This window comes from Trichoderma gamsii (genome assembly GCF_001481775.2).
Source record: "Trichoderma gamsii strain T6085 chromosome Unknown Scaffold_32.2, whole genome shotgun sequence".
NCBI lineage: Eukaryota > Fungi > Ascomycota > Sordariomycetes > Hypocreales > Hypocreaceae > Trichoderma > Trichoderma gamsii.
Genome location: NW_020171369.1, coordinates 19,051 through 40,017, shown reverse-complemented (window position 1 = coordinate 40,017; position 20,967 = coordinate 19,051). Strand labels below are relative to the sequence as shown.

General features: G+C 49.1%; 9 protein-coding genes across 9 annotated transcripts; 3 read left to right on the top strand and 6 right to left on the bottom strand.

Moving 5' to 3' along the window:
• Positions 1-685: 685 nt before the first annotated feature.
• On the bottom strand, positions 686-3,141 carry TGAM01_v208019 (hypothetical protein; the record flags this gene model as incomplete). The annotated part of the gene is made up of 7 exons (XM_024550229.1): positions 686-944; positions 1,003-1,198; positions 1,251-1,884; positions 1,948-2,438; positions 2,554-2,739; positions 2,901-2,929; positions 2,978-3,141. Coding segments are annotated over 7 exons (1,959 nt in total), but the record flags the coding sequence as incomplete, so codon positions are not given.
• Positions 3,142-3,713: 572 nt separating this feature from the next.
• TGAM01_v208018 (hypothetical protein) lies at positions 3,714-4,361 on the top strand (the record flags this gene model as incomplete). Its single annotated transcript, XM_018809194.1, has 1 exon — positions 3,714-4,361. The coding sequence occupies one exon, from the start codon at positions 3,714-3,716 to the stop codon at positions 4,359-4,361; it is 648 nt and encodes a 215-aa protein (XP_018657568.1).
• Positions 4,362-4,652: 291 nt separating this feature from the next.
• TGAM01_v208017 (acetyltransferase) lies at positions 4,653-5,189 on the bottom strand (the record flags this gene model as incomplete). Its single annotated transcript, XM_018809193.1, has 1 exon — positions 4,653-5,189. The coding sequence occupies one exon, from the start codon at positions 5,187-5,189 to the stop codon at positions 4,653-4,655; it is 537 nt and encodes a 178-aa protein (XP_018657567.1).
• A 514-nt stretch (positions 5,190-5,703) lies between these two features.
• TGAM01_v208016 (hypothetical protein) lies at positions 5,704-7,659 on the bottom strand (the record flags this gene model as incomplete). The annotated part of the gene is made up of 5 exons (XM_018809192.1): positions 5,704-6,592; positions 6,651-6,734; positions 6,784-6,909; positions 6,971-7,095; positions 7,168-7,659. 5 exons carry the CDS (start codon positions 7,657-7,659, stop codon positions 5,704-5,706), a joined length of 1,716 nt encoding a protein of 571 aa, XP_018657566.1.
• A 2,216-nt stretch (positions 7,660-9,875) lies between these two features.
• Positions 9,876-11,424, bottom strand: TGAM01_v208015 (hypothetical protein; the record flags this gene model as incomplete). Its single annotated transcript, XM_018809191.2, has 4 exons — positions 9,876-10,118; positions 10,178-10,250; positions 10,303-11,097; positions 11,162-11,424. 4 exons carry the CDS (start codon positions 11,422-11,424, stop codon positions 9,876-9,878), a joined length of 1,374 nt encoding a protein of 457 aa, XP_018657565.2.
• A 795-nt stretch (positions 11,425-12,219) lies between these two features.
• TGAM01_v208014 (hypothetical protein) lies at positions 12,220-13,170 on the bottom strand (the record flags this gene model as incomplete). Its single annotated transcript, XM_018809190.1, has 1 exon — positions 12,220-13,170. The coding sequence occupies one exon, from the start codon at positions 13,168-13,170 to the stop codon at positions 12,220-12,222; it is 951 nt and encodes a 316-aa protein (XP_018657564.1).
• A 239-nt stretch (positions 13,171-13,409) lies between these two features.
• On the top strand, positions 13,410-14,159 carry TGAM01_v208013 (cytidylate kinase; the record flags this gene model as incomplete). Its single annotated transcript, XM_018809189.1, has 4 exons — positions 13,410-13,446; positions 13,501-13,766; positions 13,820-14,005; positions 14,067-14,159. 4 exons carry the CDS (start codon positions 13,410-13,412, stop codon positions 14,157-14,159), a joined length of 582 nt encoding a protein of 193 aa, XP_018657563.1.
• A 4,692-nt stretch (positions 14,160-18,851) lies between these two features.
• On the top strand, positions 18,852-19,502 carry TGAM01_v208012 (hypothetical protein; the record flags this gene model as incomplete). Its single annotated transcript, XM_018809187.1, has 1 exon — positions 18,852-19,502. One exon carries the CDS (start codon positions 18,852-18,854, stop codon positions 19,500-19,502), a length of 651 nt encoding a protein of 216 aa, XP_018657561.1.
• A 617-nt stretch (positions 19,503-20,119) lies between these two features.
• TGAM01_v208011 (hypothetical protein) lies at positions 20,120-20,758 on the bottom strand (the record flags this gene model as incomplete). The annotated part of the gene is made up of 1 exon (XM_018809186.1): positions 20,120-20,758. The coding sequence occupies one exon, from the start codon at positions 20,756-20,758 to the stop codon at positions 20,120-20,122; it is 639 nt and encodes a 212-aa protein (XP_018657560.1).
• Positions 20,759-20,967: the final 209 nt, after the last annotated feature.

The window sequence follows — 20,967 nt, the reverse complement described above, 5'->3', positions numbered from 1 at the left end:
CGAAGCCAGAGTCTTTTCACAAACGTTTAGCGGGATCGTAGAAATGATCTCTTTGTTGGAAGCAAGAGGATTTATCTTAATCATCCGTCTGATACGTCTTTTCTCTGCCTCGGTGATCTTTTTCGGCTGCCTGAGCGCGGGTTTGACACTGCAGAAATCTGCTGTGTGTAGCGTTTTGCGATGCCGGCGACACTGTTGGCTGGGACTCCCTCTGCGGCAGCAATCTCGCGGGCGGTATACCCTTTTTTCGTACATCATTCGGACCCTCGTTCGTTTATGAGAGCTCCAATGTTTTTTTCGTTCCATTTGAGGCATGACTGGAAAAGCTATCGCGGTTTAAAGATAATAGGTTGATTTGCTGTAAGTGGGAAATTGTATGTCTACGCGTTTTGACTACAGGTAGCTCGTCGCAATTACTTTCTCCCCACTAAGAGTAGAACTCAGTGTCGAGATCCCATCAATCATATGTTCTTCTTCCATCAACGCAATAAAATCTCAAAACTATTTACAACTCTCGCGAACAATGTTCTTCTCCCATTGACGCATCTTAAACCATAAACCTATTTACAACGCTTGCAAAATTCCAACGCTTGCAAATTCTACAGGACGCTCTCCCATCGGCCTGATAGCACTCCTATGTACAACGACCATCTATCCCATCAGAATGGCCACGATAGCCCAGCATTCAGCCATCATTAAACATTTTCAGCAACTTCTGCACCGGCCATGCTCGCGCGTCCCGATACTTTTCCACCACACCTCGAAGCGCCTGTCGCTCGTATCTATCCGTAAAAAAGTCGCCGTACAGCTGAATGCCAATGGCAGCGTTCAAAAGTGCCGGTGGTGAGGCGGGATGACAGAGTGCAATGCCGCACAGATCTAACAGTAGAAGACGGACATCGTTTTCAGCCCTTCTCCAATCGGCGCGAGATGCTGTTGGCCTTCTAGAGCACAAGTTAGGGTCGATTCACAACACAGGATGCGCCTCTCGGATCGACTTACTTGAGAAGAGGACTCTCGGCGACCAGCACCGACTTGGCCATGATGCTCTGCTGGATGCTCGTCATTTCAAGAGTGGATTTGTACCAGATGGTAGGAAAGATTTCTCCTTTGGCCTTGTCTGCTTCCCTCCTAAAGATGGGCCGGAAGTTGGCCAGAGTTTCGCGTTCGAGATATTGTTGCTGATCCATAAGCCTCGCTACAGTTGCGTCAGTACCCAAGTCTTTGCTCTTGTTTCTCTCATAACTTACTCCATTCACGCTCCGATCCGTCTTCCCAGCGCCATTTTGCACACTGTATAGTATGAAAGACGGCTCGATTCGCCTTTGACGCGCTGTGCCATAGCTCCATCGAGGGAAACAGCTGTGGCGGTTGTTTTCGAGTCAAGCTATGAAAAATCTCTTGACGAAGTGCAAACCAATATGCCGCCTGTATCAGACTCCTTCGAGCGAATAAAGTTTGCGATGCGGAGCTCCTCAGTACAGAATTGATGATTGGGAGGAAATTCACTTTGCTGGAGTGCAGGTGAGTATCGCCTTGGTGGCTGCCAGCCACCGGGGCATCATCCTCCTCTTCGTCAATTTCTTCCAGCTGACGAAGTATGACAGCAGTAGCAATAATGCTATCCCGATAATCATCATCGTCAATTTCATGAAAGTGCCGGAGCGCAGGGATGCATTTCAGCATATACTCGACAGCGTCATGTTCGCTTAGATCTGGAATGAGCTGTCCGTGATAAAGAATTCCAGCGGGGGTCCTATACTGGGGAACACGACTGAGACGGCGAGCAGCAACAGCAAATATGGCATTGAGAAGATGGGGGTGATGGTGAGCTTGCTGAGGGACAACAAGCTGAAAATGGCGGTCTTCGTCACACAGGTCGAACTGGTCAAGTCAATACGTTGCCAGATGAGACATCGTGTCCAACAGATGTGGGGAAAGACTTACCCAGTGGGCAATTTCTTCGATGAAATACCTAAAAAGGCAGGCTTCTCGGGTATCTTCCAGGGGAAACCGGCGTTGAAGGGTCTCATCTTCTTGCGATGATATCACACTCGGCACATAGCGGTCATACAAGGAAGCGTATGAAGCAGAAGCCTCATCAGTGGGGTATGCCGCAGGTGCCACAGAAGAATAATGATCTGCCTCCCTGTATCCGCGAGGTCGAATGTGGGGGCCATATTGAGGAGATCGTTCGTCATACGGATGTTCCCGAGCCCTGAGCGATGCAGCTTCAGGGGTTTGTTCCCCGGAATGATTGCTCAAGTGAGGCGAGTGAGTCGAAGGCGAACCACGCGAAGGACCCGCGTTGGATGCAACATGATATGGGGGCTGGCTGGCGTCGGGAGATGCCGCAGCCCATCCCTCAGATGCTCCACGCTGATCAGGGCTCTCCTGGCTGACGACTGAGGAGCCGCCTCCTTGGGAATGAAAACGAACTGTACTTGCGATTAGCAGCCAGTATCGCGGATGCCTACCTCACCACCAGCTTGGAGAAGCAAGATGGAAAGTCTAGGCACCAAAGAGTGAGGGCATCACGGCACAGCTACGTACAGTGCTTTACTTCGCTATTGACCCATTTCTGCTCCTTGGAAAAGTTGACGACTGAGCCATGGCGGAAAACGGTCCTCTTAGTTGGGCGCGTACAGGGCAATAGCTTGCTCTGACAACGACGACACTTGGGGCGTTCCTCGTCACCTACGAGGCCAATACGGCAAGCTGTTAGCAATGCCATCAGATCTAAAGGCCTTCAACCATCGCATATCCGCCATCCATAGGTCAATATACAGCTCAGCCAAGATATGCTCCATTGTACATGTACAGATGGATGGGCCCTCACAAGCGCATGCTATGACACGGCAACCAATGTGGTGAAATGTGTGGAGAGGATGAAATCTCACATTTGACGTGCTTTTCTGTGAACCAAAGCCTATTAATGTCTAGTTTCATCTGCAACCATCGGGATATGGCCACGGACCTTTGCACTGGAGGCACGGATGCTTCACCGCAGGCATCTGGTTGTAGGAAGCCCGGCGGCTTCACCTGACCAGATTCTCCGGTATTGGCCTGGCTTGACGAAAGCAGCCCGCAACGCCTGATGAGAGAGAAACAGCTGATGAGAGGCGCTATGAGTCGACAAGACGCGACGAGTCTAGAGAGTAGGCGGATAGACTGAAGTGAGGGCGAAGCGACTGCCGGCGAAGACAGCCTGATTCGGGCAAAGGTCGGGCTTCTAGAACGAGAGGCTTCCCCATTCTTTTAGTAAGCGTCGGCGATGGTTTCCTTGGAGGTGGGCGGAGAAGAGCCTAAGCCTAAAGAGGCGGTTTGACATTGGGGATTGAGGATGCAGCCCTGTGGGCAGTACAGGATGAATACCTTGGCTGCATGTGTTTCTTCGTGATCTGCATAGGTGAGCGGCGTGTAAGTGATGGCGAAGTTGATGACAGTTCAACAAATGCAATCTATAACTTCAACAAACCAACAACTATTCATTTGGATGCTCGGGTTGTTGGGATTTGCAGTCAAGTATGAACATGTTGGCCAGGCATCAGTCAAGATGTTGAGCTAGTCGTGCTCCGCGGAACACCGTCAATCCTTCACTGGCAACTATGTACCAGCGCTCACGGTTTACATCTATTGATTCAATCATACTGGATTCACTTCAATCTCCAAGAAACAGATATTTGATCATCCAATCAGCGTCTATCTTAACCATGAGTCAACTCGCGGATGACCAGCCTCGGCGTCTACCCTACACAGGCTCATGTCACTGCGGCAATATTCGCTACGTCGTCTTCCTGACTCTCCCTCCTGCATCGCTGATCGGGTTGTCTAAACCACCACCATCGCGAGGAGTTCAGCGCATCTACAGGTGCAACTGCACGGTCTGCCACAAGTCGGGGTTTCTGCACGTCCGTCCTGCGTCTGCGTTCGACGACTTCCTCCTGCTGTCCCCGCTCAACCCGTTGGACAGCTTGGGCGATTACCTGTGCAACAAGCAGACGCTGCACAATCTCTTTTGTAAGACATGCGCGGTGCGATGTTTCACCATTCATGGCGAGGGAGAAGTCGTCGAGACTAGCCTGCCAAGAGCAATTGCTTTGCCTAGCACATCTAGCTCCGAGGATGAAGCTGTCTCCGTCAACGCTTGGAGACTTAAGCCAGTGGAGTTGACGGAAGGCATCCCTCACCAGGGCTCATATCTCAGCGTCAATGGACACACGATAGATCCAGGACAAGAAGGCCTTGATCTGCGAGAGTGGGTTTCCACAAAAGCCATAGGATACCTTGATTGCTTCCACAGCCCCGATGAAAGAAAGCCGCCGCGCTGTGACAGGCCTCAAATAGGTGGCTCATACTAAACCGGCAAGCGACATTATGTTGTCTTGTTGAGGTTTATTTCACGCGATTAGCATCTTGAACCTGTGTTACATGGAGTTCCTACAGTCAGCTTGCTCTTTTTCGGAATGCACAAAAAACGCTGTATCATGTCTTCAGAAGCGGTTTTGAAACTCAAATCTTATGTACAAAAATATCAACTCCCCGCTCTGCCCATACATCTTCTAAGTAAATCGACATTTACCGCTTTAACCTTGCGATAATAAATAAAATGCCATTGTTTCATAATCTCATAACGCATCCTCATCCGCATCTCAAAGAGCCTTGACCAACACCGAGAAATACAAGTCGTCTCTCAGCGCCTTGCCGCCCACCAAGCTGCTGTATGGAAAAGGCTCCTTCTTTTCCGTTAATTGATAACCTCTTCGGATATACCATTGTATGAGCTCCTGTCTCGTCCAAATGACGGTCATCTGCATCTCAGACAGGGCCCAGGTCTGCTTGACATACTCCTCGGCCTTGGCCAAAACAGTGCGTCCAATGCCCCCGGCCTGACGCAGCGGGTTTACGGCAAACAGGCCAAAGTATCCAACAGTGTCGTCCTTCTTTAAAACCTCGCAGCACGCAATCAGATCGCCGGCTGCGTCGTGCGCAACAAGAACCGCCCCAAATGGCTCATTGATCTTTGTGAGCAATCCGTTTTCGTCTATGCGCTGATCATCCACGAGATCTGCTTCTGTGGTCCAACCAGCGCGGCTGGACTCGCCTCGGTATGCTGAGCGCACCAATGCGAGGATTGCTGGAGCATCTTGGGGCTCGGCCTTGCGGATGGTGAGTGAGATTGGCGCCATTTAGCTGATTGTCTGATTGGTGGATCTGTGTGATGGAGGAAACTGGCTTTTGCAACAAATAACAGCAGAATGTCAATGCAACAGCAACTATCGTGAAGTGGGTTGTTGTCTAGAGTTATCGGAAAGCGACAATGCCTCTTATAAGAGACTCGGGATAGCGAGAACAGCCGTTGATCAGTCAACATGCGCGATGTGCTTCGTCTTATCGACGGACACTTCTAATCACTTCCACGTCCCCACATGTAGTCTGTAAGGCAAATGTCGCACTAAAGGCGCGTGGATTGACATTTCGACATGCCTAAGCCTGACTCGTAGAAAAGAAGACGCCACCTGGACGTTCGTCCGGTCCCTGGAGCCATAGTCGCCAGCAACGCCACGAAAAATTGTCCGACAGCATCCCGAGATTCCTTCGGGTCTAGTACCCAGTTTACGCCACATGTTCAATTGATTACTATGTATACAACCGGATAAGCCTGATTGCCCACCTAAACGCCCGTACTTGCTAGATGATTATCTATTGCTTACACGGAATTGAAAACCACATTGAACTGCCCTCCTCTGTGCTTCCGCTCTGGAAGGAATCCATGGATTCTCGCCGAGCCCGTACAAACTTGGGCCAAGTATTGGTTAGCACCAAATATTTGATGCTCTTCTCTGCGTCTTCAAAAACAGTCTGGTCAAAGCTGTCCGGAATATCGCCCCAATACTGAACGCCATCGCCGCAGCTACCATGTTCAGAAACCGACCTGGGGCCCTCGGAAGATGAATCTGTAGAGTCGGGCTTGTTCCACTCGGGGCAGCTGAAGGGTGTTGCAGGATTGACGGCCTGCTTTTCGCCATACATGGAACGCGCAGGCTCTTCAAACACTGATGCCAGCTTTTTGAGCTCTGCTGATGAGATGTTGATCGGAAACGCCGCATCGGTAGCGCTGATGTACTCGGTGTAGATGCGCAAAGCCCGGTTGAATCGCTCTCGGACCAGCTCCCGCCTGGTCTCTTCGGATACATCGCTGCTGCGATTGCGAACCGAAGCAGGAAATGAGGATTTCCATTCTGCAACACTCGTCAAGAATGCGATATTCTCTCCCGAGAAATCTCTCAGCGCGGAGAATTGCTGCAAAGGCTCGGGGTTCCTCGCTAGCACATATTCGAGCGCGCTCAGCGTAAGGATAGACTCGACAGACGACGTCTTGACGGAGCTGGTGGACGTCCACCTCGTCTTGATGGACTCTGTGATTGTCGATTTGGACTTGAGTGATCGGATGGCTTTGCCGAAAGTCTTGTTATTCTCCCACTGTGCAATTGTATCCAGCGTCTCTTGACGGAGGGCTTGATGGCACAAGACTTCCCAGCACGGAAGGAAAACGGTGAATATCTCCATTAGCCAAATAGAGAGTGCAATCCTATTGAGGTTGACGGTCAGCATTTCCACCCTAGGATGGGATGGCTTCTTAAACCTACCACTGAGGAGGAATCCAATATCGGTTAATCGTGTCCATGCCTGAGAAATACAAGGCAAAGAGCCACATGGGCGAGGCATGAAGACTTTTATCTGTCAGTAATACGCTCATAGCCAGTTTTATATGCTGCTTACCCAGAAACCGCACACAGAATGGTCTGAGTTCGCCATCCTTGTGTGTCATGAATATCTCGTGCGCGCCACAGCGTGAGAGGCGCAACAATCCACGCCCAGAAGAACTGCCAGAGAATGGAAGGCGTCCTTTACTCATCCAAATTAGTATGCAAACGCAGCCATTGTGACGACTTTAGTCAAAACTCACCACTCCCATCCGCGGCCCATCTCAACCTTTTGCTCCATCTCCGTCCCGTGGACCTCGGTGCCTGGGATGCCCCAAGAGCTATGCCATTTGCGGGAGATGAGGTACATGAAAACTGCCATGAATAGCTGCGAGGAACGTTGTTAGCTCGTGGTGTTCCAAACTTTAAACGCCGCCCTACGAGTAAGAATGGAACTCACCTGGAAGAACATTCCAGCGCTGACTAGGACGACAGCCTTGGCTGAGTGGTCAAGTTCCCGAAATCGTCCGAGAATGTCACTTTTGCTTGATTTGTGCGAACTTGGAGCGTTGGGAGTATCAGCCTTGTCGATGAACTGCTTCTGGCGTTGTGCGACGTGAAGAAAACGAGTGTTTGAAGCGTGAAACAGGCCAATTCCAAGAGGCAGGTATATCGACATGATCCAAAACTCGCAACTACCAGGGTACAGCGGCCCGAACACATAACCAAGCTGCACAGACGCCCAATAGAGATGGAGGAACAGAATAGAAGACAGCGACAGCCATATCCCCCGAATCTTCAACATGGACATCTGGCGATGGCGGATCAAGAAGCCCATGCCCCAGAGCAACAACAAGCTCCAAATCGTGGTCCAGCAAATGAAAAAGATGCCCACGCGGTCCATCCTTGGCCGGCGCTCAGAATCAGCCGTGAGACCCAGTTCGGAACCCATAGTGGCAACGGCGACCGGGAGCAAGCGAGCGAAACTGAAGATTTGCAAGGACTAGATCTACCAGCCCGGGTGGCACGACACAAAAAAAGCGGTTGCACTGATCTACTCGCGGCTCACCGTTGCAAACGCGATCTGTGGGTCGCGGTGAGCGAAAGGAGGGAAAGCAGTTGGAGCTCGGGACAGCAACTGATCAAGCAAAACATCAGGACGGGAGGGAGGGAGAGTTTTATGTCGCCCGGGACGTTGTCCTGTGGATCGTGACGATCCCTTCCATTGCGTTGGAGCTGAATGAATCGATGTGGATGCGATTTGAGCACAAAGGGATTTTGATTCATCCAGTTTCCGGGTCGGTGTAGTTTCGCCCTCTTGCCCCCATTTAGATGCGCCTGTATGCATGAGCTGTTGGTCATTGGCCTCTGCTTTTTTGCGCCCCGTCCCGCCGCCACGATCTCATGGCGCGTAGATGAGAGTCGGCTTGAGCCTATTAGTTTCTCTGCATGTTACAGTAGTACTGATGAAGCACAATTCCACGTGCTTTGGCCTAGTGACGGTCTCGCGATGATCGGCCGCCGCGACGTCCAACGTCCCCTGTGCTGTACCCTGCTCTCTTATCCACAGTAGTCAAGACTTCCCGTTATAGACCGGAGAACGAGAGATCCAAGCCCCTGAGAGCTTGTCAAGCTGTTTCTAATGCGCTGTTGGGGTCTTTAGACATACCACAATATCGGGTCAGCGCCCTTGCATACACAGCGACACAAAACGCTGCCCTTGCATCGCTGGCGATATTAAGGACTCTTTTAACTTGAGACTGATATAACGGTGAGAGGTCATCACACGCTCAACCCTCATGCTTGAATACATGTTCTCATTGTCATTGTATACAACTATGAATGGCTATGCATGTTTTTTGTGCGTGGGGGACAAAAAACCATGAGCCTGGGATTAGTTAAAACGCTGAGAGCAAGATATGAGATCTGGTTCAGTGATTCCAGCAACACTGCCTCAGATACAGCAGCTTTGTGAATCGGCGAATCGTCGATGGTCAAACCGTTCTGGTTGCCTATCCTATAGTCACACTGCCCAGTTTAATAGTATTAAAAATACATGTATGCAGGCAGTATATGGTAATGTAAACGCTTCCTGCGACCCAAACGTCTGGTACATTGCCATCTTCTCTTTTCGAATCCACCTGACTTGTCGCTGCAGTCATTTACGACCGCTTAACCTCCAACGCAAGGCTTACAGTAGTCAAATTGATATGAAAGCTGTGACTCCTGTACTAAATTAATGTGATCCGGCTGGTCTCATTACCTCGCTGCCCACACTACATGAGGCACTAGTGAGGAAATTGACGATAGCACATCTCATCGCGTCACGTCCCGTCCCGTCACATCAAGATATCTCAAATTGGCGCTATCGATCTCGTAAAGTGGAGAGAAGCTACCATCACTTGTAAGGATATCTGGTGTTATAATACGCTGCTGAGAGAACGTCTGTCAATTGGCCTATGCACATCCTTTAAGACCTTGTTTAATAGTGTTTTGTTTAATTGTATCCTCCTACATCTCGCAGCCACGTCGCTGTCCAGATCTTACAACTTGGGAGGTAACTAGCAGTATGAGCCAACGCCAACTATAACACCGGGATTCCGTTATTGTCTCGGAAAAACGGCCATGGTGGCTCTCATCCTAGCTCGGGAAACAGTTTGACCGTCTTTGTCACGCGTACGACTGTTTTGCGGCAAATCTCACCTCTATCTCGGACCCGGAACAAGAAGCCGCTCCCTAAAGCTGTGAGACATATCGAGACATGCATACCCTTGCATGATGCTCATGTATAAACCTCGGTCAAGTATTTCCCGTCCATAGCACTCATTTTGGAGCGTGAGGGGAGGCGTTGGTGCTGTCACGATATGCAAGGGATGTCAAGCTTCGTGCCGTCTCTTGGCAACGAACACAAATAAATTCCCACTCGTGTTTCGATTTGCGCTATAACATGCATGTAAAAGCTATGCTACATATTTCGTGATACGAATTGTACGTGTCTGCCTAGTATGTCAGAAAGCTACTACTGCATGTGGCTGGCATATGTTAGCCACAGCACCAGTGAGGAGACCGAGCATAGCGCTCTGTATTTCATAAACGCTTTACGAAGTAGATTGTTGATCCGTGCTATGGTCTGTGTAGTTATGGGGCATCGTGGACTAGCTACATACATCACTCTTGATGCAGGGCGGCATTTGGCGTTGCCTTTGGTGATGGAACCAACAGCCACGTTACGGCTGTAGTGGCAAGCAAAGCAACCAAGATGGGCTGCAGCACCTTGACGCCGGCATTGGCAGATACAACCCCGGTTATTATTGGGAACGTAGAGCCGCCCATTTGAGCGAAAACGAAGACCAATGGCAGGGCTGTGCTCCGGATGTCTTCTGAGAACAATTTGCTTCCGAGATTTATACCCTGTGCATCAGAGAGTTAGACTTCAGAATACGTAAAAGAGACAAAAATGGACGGCTGACCGTGGCAAACAAAGGACCAGTAAAAAGCCCTATGAAGCTGACTGCGATGGAAGCTGCAATAATGTTTGGTACCCTGAACGTTTCAGTATAAGCCTAGCCTTGATTCTAGGCAGAGCATGACTTACAACCAGAAGATTAGTTGAAAGACAAGCGCTGCAATGATATAACCGAATATCATTCGGCGCTCGCCATAGCGATGCGTCGGCTCTGCCAGCAGCAGCCGTCCAAGCAGCGCGCCGCCGCTGAATCCAGCAGGGACGAAGCCCATTTTAGAGACGTCTCCCCCTCTCGCCTTTACCAGGTACTCGACAACCCAACCGCTGGCCGTGAGGGTTGAGCCGAGGTAGAAGAAGAAGAAGAGGCTCAGCAGCCACACGCTCGGCGTGCTGAGAGTCTTTTTGATGAGCTGAGTCGCATTCTTGTTTCGGGATGTTGCTTCAGCGTTTTGATCACCGTCTGGGTCCTCGTGATTGTCTCTTGCGGCAGTCTTGCGTACAAATCCAAGAGTGTCTCGAAACGCAATGCAAGTCAAGACAAGATTGATAACACCTAAGCCCAACGGAAACGTGTAATACAAGTACCACCTAGAAACTTGGCCAGATGACGCGACGGCAGTAGAGACGAACGGCCCAACTAAGCAGCCAGCTGCATACATGGCATGAATGAATGCCAACCACCGGTGAGAAGATTTGACGCCGGCAGCATATGAGTTTGCGTGTGTATCTTGGAAAGCCTGCCCGATGCTCACAAGCCAAAAAGTAACGACGAAAAGCCCAAACGGAGGGTCCCACGATCTGAGAGCATGGGCGATGATTTGGAACAACGCCCCCAGGGCAAGCATCGCGCCTAGGTTGAGATACTGGCAGAGATGCGTGTTGGCAAATGCTGCAAAGAGCCAGCCAAAGAAGTTGGCGCCATATCTAGATGTTCTCTGATATCAGTTTCACATCATTGCCACAAAGTCACGCCTTGGGTGCGACTAACACGCTGGATACAATTGCCGTGCTGATATTGTGATCACGGATAATATAGGGTATTAAAGCTCCAATGCTGCCATCGTTTGTGCCAGCCACGAAAAATGAAAAGGAGGCGGAAATAAGCCTCAAGTAAGCCAACTTGCTAAGACTTTCATTTGGCCCTTCCTCAGGCTGCGTCTCACGAGGGCCAGTCTCCTCATGGCTGCTCCCCTGAGCTAAATCGGTGAGCTCAACGTTTTCCACAGCGGTCTCAGTTGTAGTGATGGCCATTGTCGCGTCTCATAAGCTTTTACTGTGAAGTGCTTGAGATTTGAAATGCTCACTGAGTCTCTCCTCTGGCCACCTTATGTAGTGATCGACCTTGGTGCAATTAAAGAGCAACAGGTGATGTACGCTTTAAGTTTTAGACTGCACGACTATTTCTCCGAAATCGCAACTCCCCGCAATACGCCGGAGTTATTAGTAACATTAGAACCCCTCCAGAACGGGCATTGAGGAGACGCGTCTGGGGATATTTCTCCGCAGGAAAAGGATTCAATGATCAAATCATAATCTAGCTTCGGTATTCGAGCGCTGGGCGCTGACGGTACTAAGCCGGTCTTCCTCACCTCGGGGAATGTCGGAGTTAACTTTGAAGCTGGTTGTAGGGCTCCCGCGTCGCTGCAATTTCTCTAAAACAATAATCAGTGTCACCCAATGAGTAACTTATCGAAGGATTCGGGTAGCGGCAGATTAACGGGTGGCAACTACAACGGCGGTGTAGAGGATAATTAAATGGGCTTTCGGGATAGCAGTTGATGGTGGATGAGAACCACAGGGGACACAGGTAGAGCAATGAGGTAAAGAACTTACTGAGCCTGCGGATACCGAATTACTTATTATCGTATTTCCGCGACATTGTACTTGCTGATAGGGCAAAAGACTATACAAGCTACATACAGTCTAGATACATAGATATAACCTACTCACACAACTGTATACGGCCAAGTCCCACCTAGATTGATCCACGATGACGGCTACAAGATTCACCACACTAACGTTTATGAATTATAAAGACGAACTGGATCACCATTCCAATTCCTTATTCTCCGTAGAACAAGATGATTTGTTCCACTCATAGATGCCTCCTCGTTCCACAAATGCTGCCTCATCCCAGTAGACGGCCTTTAGAGCGTCTTTCACACCGACCTCCAAGATGGACTTTGATGGCTGCTTCCCGTCCCTGTCCAAGAACCGCATGTATTCGTCAAGGATCAAGTAGGATTTTGCCATTAGCCTGTTGGGCTCTGGTACCAGACACCTTTGGTCGCTGTGTCTCTGGCAGAATTGGTCAAATTCATCGTCAGAAATAACAAGGCTTTTTGCGTTGCGAAGAGTGTCATCAGAATCGTTCTCTCCAGCGACAATCAACACTTGGAAGCACTTCCATCGAAATGGCTGAAGAGCGCTGATATACTCGTTCATGTTTTCCAAGTGGTTGTACTTGTTCACCACTGTGTTTAGCTTGAACTTGATGTTGTATTTCTGGCACCAAGCAGCAATTTCGTACAGCTTTTCAACCTGATTGCCTGATCCACGGCCGATTTTGATGTTTGTAGCCTCGTTGAACGAGTCGCAGCTGACGGCCAGGATGTCGATGTTATGGCCATGATTTCGAAGGAATGATTCCCTCGCCAAGCTTCCATTGGTAACGATTGAGACAGACTCTAAACGAAGAACGTCTTTGCAGAAATCGATCATCGTGCCGAGGAATTTGGGATAGAGAAAAGGCTCTCCGCCGGCAAAGTTGATCTTCTTCATGCCAGCTTTCTTGAGGAGTAAAAGACCCTTTTTGGCATTCTCTATGCTCTCAATATGCGACGTGGTAGCAGTGTGGAAGCAAAAAAGACACTCTTTATTGCAAACCCGAGAGAAATGATAGTTGACAGAAATTGGCACTTGACCATTGCGGGCTCCTCTTTTTGTGAAGACCATAAAGGCCAGAAAGACAATGATAAGGTATATCAAGACAGACATATTTTGATGTGAGGTTAAGATAGTTTGAGGCGGTGTGTGTGAGTGGAAGAGTGAAAGAGCGGAGCAGCTGGCCACAGGCGGCGCCTTCATCCTTTTCAAGGAGCATAAATACCCTCCTTGCCCTATTGTTGCACGAAACACTCTCTTCTCGCACACTTTCTTCTTGCATACAGCCACGAAGAAACGGGATTCTCTACCAGCGCAACTCGTATTACAACCAAACACTGCAGAAACCAGAAATGGCCCCCAAGACAGAAGGCATTATCTTTGTGCTCGGTGTGTACGTCCATCACTTGCCGTCAGTTCAAGACACTGACTGCGTCCTCACAGGCGCCCCGGGGGCTGGAAAGGGCTCACTCAGCGCCATATTGGCGAAAGACTACGGCTTTAAGCATCTGTCCATCGGAGATCTTCTACGACAAGTGGTGGCATCTCCAGACGCCGACAAAACGATTGTCGACTATGTGCGCCGAGGAGAACTCCTCACCACGCGTCTACTCTTCCAGACTTTGAAGCCTCATATCGAGGAAGGAGGCATTATCCTCTTGGATGGCTTTCCTCGACGTCTGGATCAAGCCCAGGCATTCGAGAGAGAGGTATGTACAGCAAATCCGTTGTTCGAATCTAGCTAAGCCGCTAACATTGTCAGTTTCAAATTCCTGTGCTTGTTCTATTCTTCGACTGTCCCAAAGACTTGGTGGAGAAACGCGTAATCAACAGAAAGCAAGGTCGTGAAGGCGATAACCTCGAGACGTTCAGAAAGCGGTATGCCGAATTCTTGGAGCTGAATCCACCTCTTGTTCATCACTATGGCCAGATGGAAAAACTTGTTACGGTAGTGATACAATGCGCCGGTGAATCAAAATGGCAGTGCACGGTTTCTAATTGAGTCATAGGTTAACACAAGTGACATTGCTTCCTCGAGCTATGGAGTTTTGTTGAAGCTCTTGCAGGCTAGATCGGAATGGGACTCTTTGGTCCGCAAATGATGTGTCACAGAGGATGAATCACACGAGAATGGTGATCTACCCATTTCTATCCAAATTGCAGTAGGACAGAACATCATAGCGCCTCAACAGCCCATATGCAATCGTCGCACAGGCCTAAGAAGGAAATATCTGGCTGGTTAGATACGGCTCTAGTTTTCAACGTCGGAAAGAATCCCTTCATGTCCTACCATAGTCCCAATGTTGTACCACGTTTTATTTCAAAGGTTCCCTCCGCTTATTAAAGTCGCTCAAAGTCGCTCAAAGTAGCCGAGACTAATTCATTGTCCCAACGGTAGCTACAGCGTCGGTTCAGGTAGATGCAACCAAGAACATCGAAATCTAAGATGCTTCGGACTCATGCAGAGAGAGAGTGTAAAAAGTTTTAAAAAAAAAGTGAATAGCAAATCATAGACAATGATAAAGCTTTATTGACCATTTGTAATTAGTATCAGCATAGTAACACAGAGATGTTTAGTCCCAGATGAACCCTCATTCCACAAATTCCTCAAATTTTATGTTAGATCATTTCACTTCTGTTACTTTGTTTGTCTTCAGATCATAGATCAAGCCTCGTATGGCAGTACCTTTGCGGAGAAATGGACAGTCTTCTAAGCATTTGACGTCTTTCTCTACGCTGTTCTCAACGCTATAGGCTGTTAGTAGCTTCACCTTCCTTGCGAGTTCTACATCCCACTTGCCTATCAGGATCATGCATGTCAAAGTGGAGTTTGTCGATGCCTGCACAGTGCTCGGGAAACCTCTCTTTTAGATCCGCTGAAATCTCCTCTGCTGTTACGTGCTGGACTCCACAATCTGGAATTTGTTAGTATCATGTTATTGCCATCCACTGAATCCGCTTACCATCGTGATGTATAACGATTTTTCTGAAGAAACTGGTCTATGAAGAAGAAGTCGGCGAGGTTGTTTGAGACACTGCCACCAGCGTTGCGAATAATGAAAGCTTCTGCACAGAGTGATTAGATGCACTTCGAATTCTTGAATGATAGACACATAATTTGCAGGAAATCCATAGGCTCCATGCGAAAACCCAGGCAAGCATCCGTATACTTGTTAGCCTCATATGGCGATATTACAAGCGGCCATCTGCCCACACGAGACATACAAATTAGGATGCTAGGGATACCGCCTGGTGGCAAATTGGCAGTAAATGGGACGGGTGAGGCCGTCTTCCAATAGACCCTAGGCGTGTGAGCGATGCTTTGAAACAGGTACAATGGCCAGCTTACTCATTACGGCGGAGTAAATCATCAAATGTCGCCATCGTGGATTGAATGCTTGAGAGTGCAATTCGGTTTTAGTTTCGTACGTCTTGAGCCTCTCTTTATATCAAGCTCTGAGCTGAGCGACATTGATGCTGTTCTTAGAAGACTAATCGGTGGCATTATCGACTGCTAGCTGAATTGATTACATTATTCTGGATATTACTGTTGAGCATGGTTGAACACGCTGTTCGAGCAGCTTACAAATCCTAAAGACGTCGTATTATACAACCGCTTCCCAATAAAGGCAATGCTACTTTAAATAAGATTCGAGCTGATAATTCCCAATGCGCGAAAAGCAAGTGCAGGTGGACAATAGCCATCGGCTTGAGGGACGCGATGGTTTGTATTCTCGACTAACGTGCCGTGATTCCGGTCTTACCAAGGACGGGACTATGACACAATGTAAACTTTGGAATATTGGCTCTGAATGGTAAAAAAATTATGGAATTAATAAGGTTTGGCTCAATAAGTTTCTGCAGGACCTTGGCGAGCGGGATAATTGGTAATAGGCCTTCGTCCCAGTTGATAGATTCAACAGAGCTCCTATGCGCCAAGTGACTGATTCCAAAGTAGACCCGTTGGATGATAATCCATCCAATTATCCTTGATTGCCCATCAGGATCTGTCCCGACCAATCCGCAGGTAATGGTACCATAGTTGGAAAATCATTGAAGCAACTTTGGAAGTCACATCGGGCGGCAAGCCGTCTACTTTGACGGATACACTGGCGCAGTTCTTCTAGTTGAAGGAAGACAACTTGCCTGCTCGCCATGAGCTTCTGCCTCCTCGTGGCATGATGGCGTCTGGGAAGTCGTATTGGGCGGTGTTCGCCTCGTGATTTTCTATGCGAGTCGCCAGAGAATCTGAGGGAGATCTGAATGGAGACGGTAATGAATTCTGCTTCAACCATCCATGTGATTTGCTGTCAACAATCGACACAGCCTTGCCATTTGCAATCCAATATCCTCAGCGATGCTAACAGTAACTACAAGGTTGAATGACAATACTATACACGCACCAAGACAGATAATGTACGTGTTGCGTCTACAAAAGCGATACGCTTGTACTATTGTACTATATATGTCGCAGAAACTTTCTTTTTGTGGCTAGAACGCTCTACGTATACCCGCAGTTATTCACCGACTCATGCATACCAGGTTGACCTGAAAGGATTGAAAGCACGCTAGACTGCATATCAGTTGCCGACAATTGTATACAGAAAGTGGCACAAACTGAAGACCAGGCCATTATAGGAAAGTTTCTACGATATAAAGCCTGTTATCATTCGGGATTCTGGAATGACCAAGTTGAAGCGTGAAGGAGCAGCGGCAGCGTTAATCTCGCCAACATATGACTTCATTGGAGTATGTAATGCTTGAGAACCATTTGGAATATAATTGCACGCTCTTGACACTTGTACGGTCTATACAGATGTTAATCAAGACCTCGGCGCTGATTACACCGTCCACTGAACGGCGGAGCTCATCTACTTTAGTCGATGTATTTAAGCCCGAGTTATATAAGATCTATCAATAGATTAGTCATTCGCACATGAATACACCAGTAACATCTCACCTTGCAATGTCTTACACTTTCCAGAGTAGAAAGCCCACAATTTCCTCCGCCGATGGCGCTCTCATCTGGGCAGCCTCGGCGGGACATTTCAGCAGCAGACGCTCCGGTCATTGTATTCGTTCCCGGCTTTTCAAGCTCAAGCCTAACATTTCGAAAACAATTCGAAGATGCAGGACTCTTGGATAAGTATTGTCTGGTATGCATCCATGCTCTGACATGTATACCATCATTTATCTGACAGTGGTAGATTACATATGAGCCTCGAGGGCAAGGCCGATCAGAGAAGCCACTGGAAAAAAAAGGGTACTCTTCAAAACGTAACGCGGAAGACTTTGAAGCTGTTTGCAAGACGTTTGGGGCAAAACAGGTCGTTTTGGCAGGCTGGTACGTCGTCTCTCCGCAAAGTCGCATTAGCTGAAGCCGGATGTTCTAATATGATGACCACTAGGAGCGAGCTATGGTGGCCTGATCCCTGTGGACGTCTTCACACACCTGGGACCAGAATGGATTGCCGGGGTTATCTATCTGTCTGGCCTTCCTTGGCGATCTGTCGTAAGTGTGACCTATTACTTCCAAGTTCATTTGTCTAATGTCAGCTAGCATCCTGAGATTGCCCATCTTCGTGCATTTGAAGTCATACCCGCAGTAATGAGTGGCGACGGCAGCGGTATCGCGGAAGGCGTTGGGCCGTTGCTCAACAGCTGCTTCTACCAACCCGCTAGTTTTACATTCCGACATGGAGAAGAATCTCCTGCATTATTTGAGTTGTAGGCCCAATATATTCTCTGCTACATCTCATACTCGGATATTAGTCATTCACATATTCCATCGCCGGCGTCGCTTACAATAAATAGGCCGTCAGTTGTCTTTTTGGCTTGTCAGGGAAGGGTACCGCGCTCGGCTTGCTTGTGGAAGAATACGTCCCGCCACAACAGCCGCAACAACAACAGCAGCAGCCGTCGGCGGTTTCTGCGTTGGAGGAGGGCTACAGGCGCCTGGTGGAGGAGGAGCAACAGCAGCAGGAGGAGGAGCGGTGCTCACTCCAACAGGAGTTTGTGAAGCGGGCTCGGCTGTAACAAGAGCAGCAACAGCCACAGCAACAGCAACAGCACCGCGGCAAGTAAAGCAAAGATAGTGAGAGGAGAGATTTCTGCGACCTGTGAATTGCGGCTTGGCTGGCTGCCGATGCTATTGAATGTCGTGGCCACAAGTCTACATTCTGCTCGAGTGTACGAACTTGTCGAGGCGTTGTCGGTCAGCGGCAGTATCAGTCCACACATTCTTAGTGCCGTGAACAGAAAGATGCGCGATAGTCTCTCCCACGTTGTCACGGCAGATCGCCTCCGGCAAGGATTTGAAGGCCATGGGGAGCGGCGCAATAGCTCATTGCGTCAATCTTCTGGAGATATTGGGAACGCCTAACTCTGGTGTCTTAGTACCTTGAGTACATGTAGCGAGAGACAGGCAAACAATGCGACCTTTTTGGCCAACCGCTTCGCCCTTTCTAGACGCAATTATCTCTCACCGCCTCAAACTCCCACAGCGACGCGCAATTATCACCACCTGGGACTAAGAGCAGCGGAACTCCTCCATCACGGGTATAAAAAGAAGTATAAACAACTGCCAGTGTATACAGACGGCACTGCAGCCCTGCCAGCTGGCACACAAGCATTAACAGCCCCAATAGCAACTTGATACCATAAAGCACACATATTTCACATCACGGGGCATCAGATACCCAGCACTTTTTAAACTTACCAACTTCACAATCACAGTAACAGACTCCATCATCAACGACAAGACATCAGGAGAATACACACCAGCCCCACGAGACATGGAACTGCCAGTTGCTGATGAGCTCAAAACTGAGAAGCATAAAGCTCAGGTTGAACGCCAAAGAGAAGTCAAAAAAGCAAAGACAGCCACAACGGATCCAGGCACAGGCAGCAGCCCACAGGCGACAGCTCCCGAGGCACCGCAACACCAGCACTCACTTCAGAATAGCATGGAAGGCATTGTAGTTGGCATGGCAAACACCCAAACCCCGACCACCCAGCCCAACGTGGCAGAAAACACCCCGAGCTCGGGAAGCACGCACGATGCAAGCTGCGAAACCGCGGCATCGCCAGTCCAAACGCCACACAACTTGGCACCAGCCTTCGGCGCGCAGGGACAACAACCCATCAATCTGTGGCACGGGAACCGCAACCGCGGAACTACAAACCGAAATCACGACACTGCGCAAGAGAATCAAGGTGCTGGAGGCAAGCGTGGTAAAATTCAAAACAATCACCCAAAATTCAAAACAATCACCGCAAACGCAGGCCATCCGAAATCACAAGGAACACACGGCGAGCATCCACAAAAGCCACGACGCCGCCAACATGGCTCTGAAGGAGGAAGTGGACGCACTGAAAGCGGCACTAATACAATACGACGCGACGATGAGACATCTGGGACAATCTTTGATTGCATTGGCGGATAGCGGAACAAAGCCCGACGAGGACGTTGGCATTTAGCGGCGGGCACCTTCACATGCAGTAGGCACAATGACACAAAGCATACGGGACCATAGAGGTAGTAGTTATGCAGATAGCCCCTAGCCGCACATCAGACTATCAGAGTTGGAGAATATAAGCACGATTAGGCGCTGCACCTGGAACTCCTCTTCCAAAAGCAGCAAACTTGTCCGTAATCTGATGCTGGCAAATTGGCACTTGTTCTGACATAGCTGATGGCTGGCTCGTAGCAGTCGTAGCAGTAGCCCCAGGAGCCCACTCTATATGGAGAAGGCGAAATGATTGTCCTCTATAATTCCCTCCTTTCTATAACTACCGGCTACTCTTTCCATCCCCATGGTGAATTCGCCTGCCCGTTGTGCTTGTTGTTGATGGACTTTGGGGGGCGTTGTAGTAGTTATAGGCTTCCCTGAATAGGGCCCAACGACCCTCATTCTCCTGGCATCTGGTCGTCAATCTCGTGGGTGGCCTTGCTGTCTAGCTGTATGAAGATGGATGGTTAGTTGAATGCTAAGCATTTGAAATATATGCTCTGCAGGCTGGAAAATGCTTGCCTACTCTTGCGGCCCAATCTATTGCCCACCTACACCCGAGACCTCAATCGTTCAAAGTAAGCCGTCAGTTTTCCTTTTGGCTCACCGGGAGAAAACGCCCATGCGTACATCTTCATGAAAGCGACAATCCGGCCGTCCATGATTTGCATCTCTTGTTGCTTTTGCCGCTCGGTTGGTGCACCCCCATTCTCGCCAGCCAAAGTCTTCTGCAGCTCGATTTCGCCGACCTGGTGACCAAAATCCATTGTGTCGAGGACAACATGGAACTCGTCATCCGCTACCCAGGTTTCGCGTGTGGTGGAAAAAGTAGCGGTGGGCTGCAGGCCAAAGTTTATGGTTTCCCTCCCATCGATGCCAGTAGCTCGTTTAACGAATGCCGCGATATCGCCAATGCTGCTGAGCTCCTCGAATCTCGAGTTGTTGAAATCCCCCCCTTTTTTTATTTTTGCCTGCCACTCTCCGTCCCTGTTTCTTATCCATACCCCGGCCGAAGAGAGAATGTTGGACTTGTCGTAATAAGAGTCGCGAATTATCTGGTCAGGAAGTTTCCATAGATTCTTGAAATGAGGAAGTCCGCCATGTTGAGTCAGCTCACGGACTGCGAGAGAGTGAAACTTACGTTCTACTTCTATTACGCAAGTCGAAACGGGTAGTCGTCGGAACGCCATGTTTGAACAAGAATTGCTGGTTCGCCCTGTATGCAATGGATCAGTTGGCCAGTATTTCTGTAAGGAGCACGTCACATTGAATCCATGGCCAGACTTTACCTTTTTGGAGAGCGTTGGGGGTTTTGCATCAACCTTGTGTAGGTAGGATTACAGCTAAAGGAGAAACACAGTCGACGAGCAAGAAGATGAATCAAGTTGCACAGGATAAA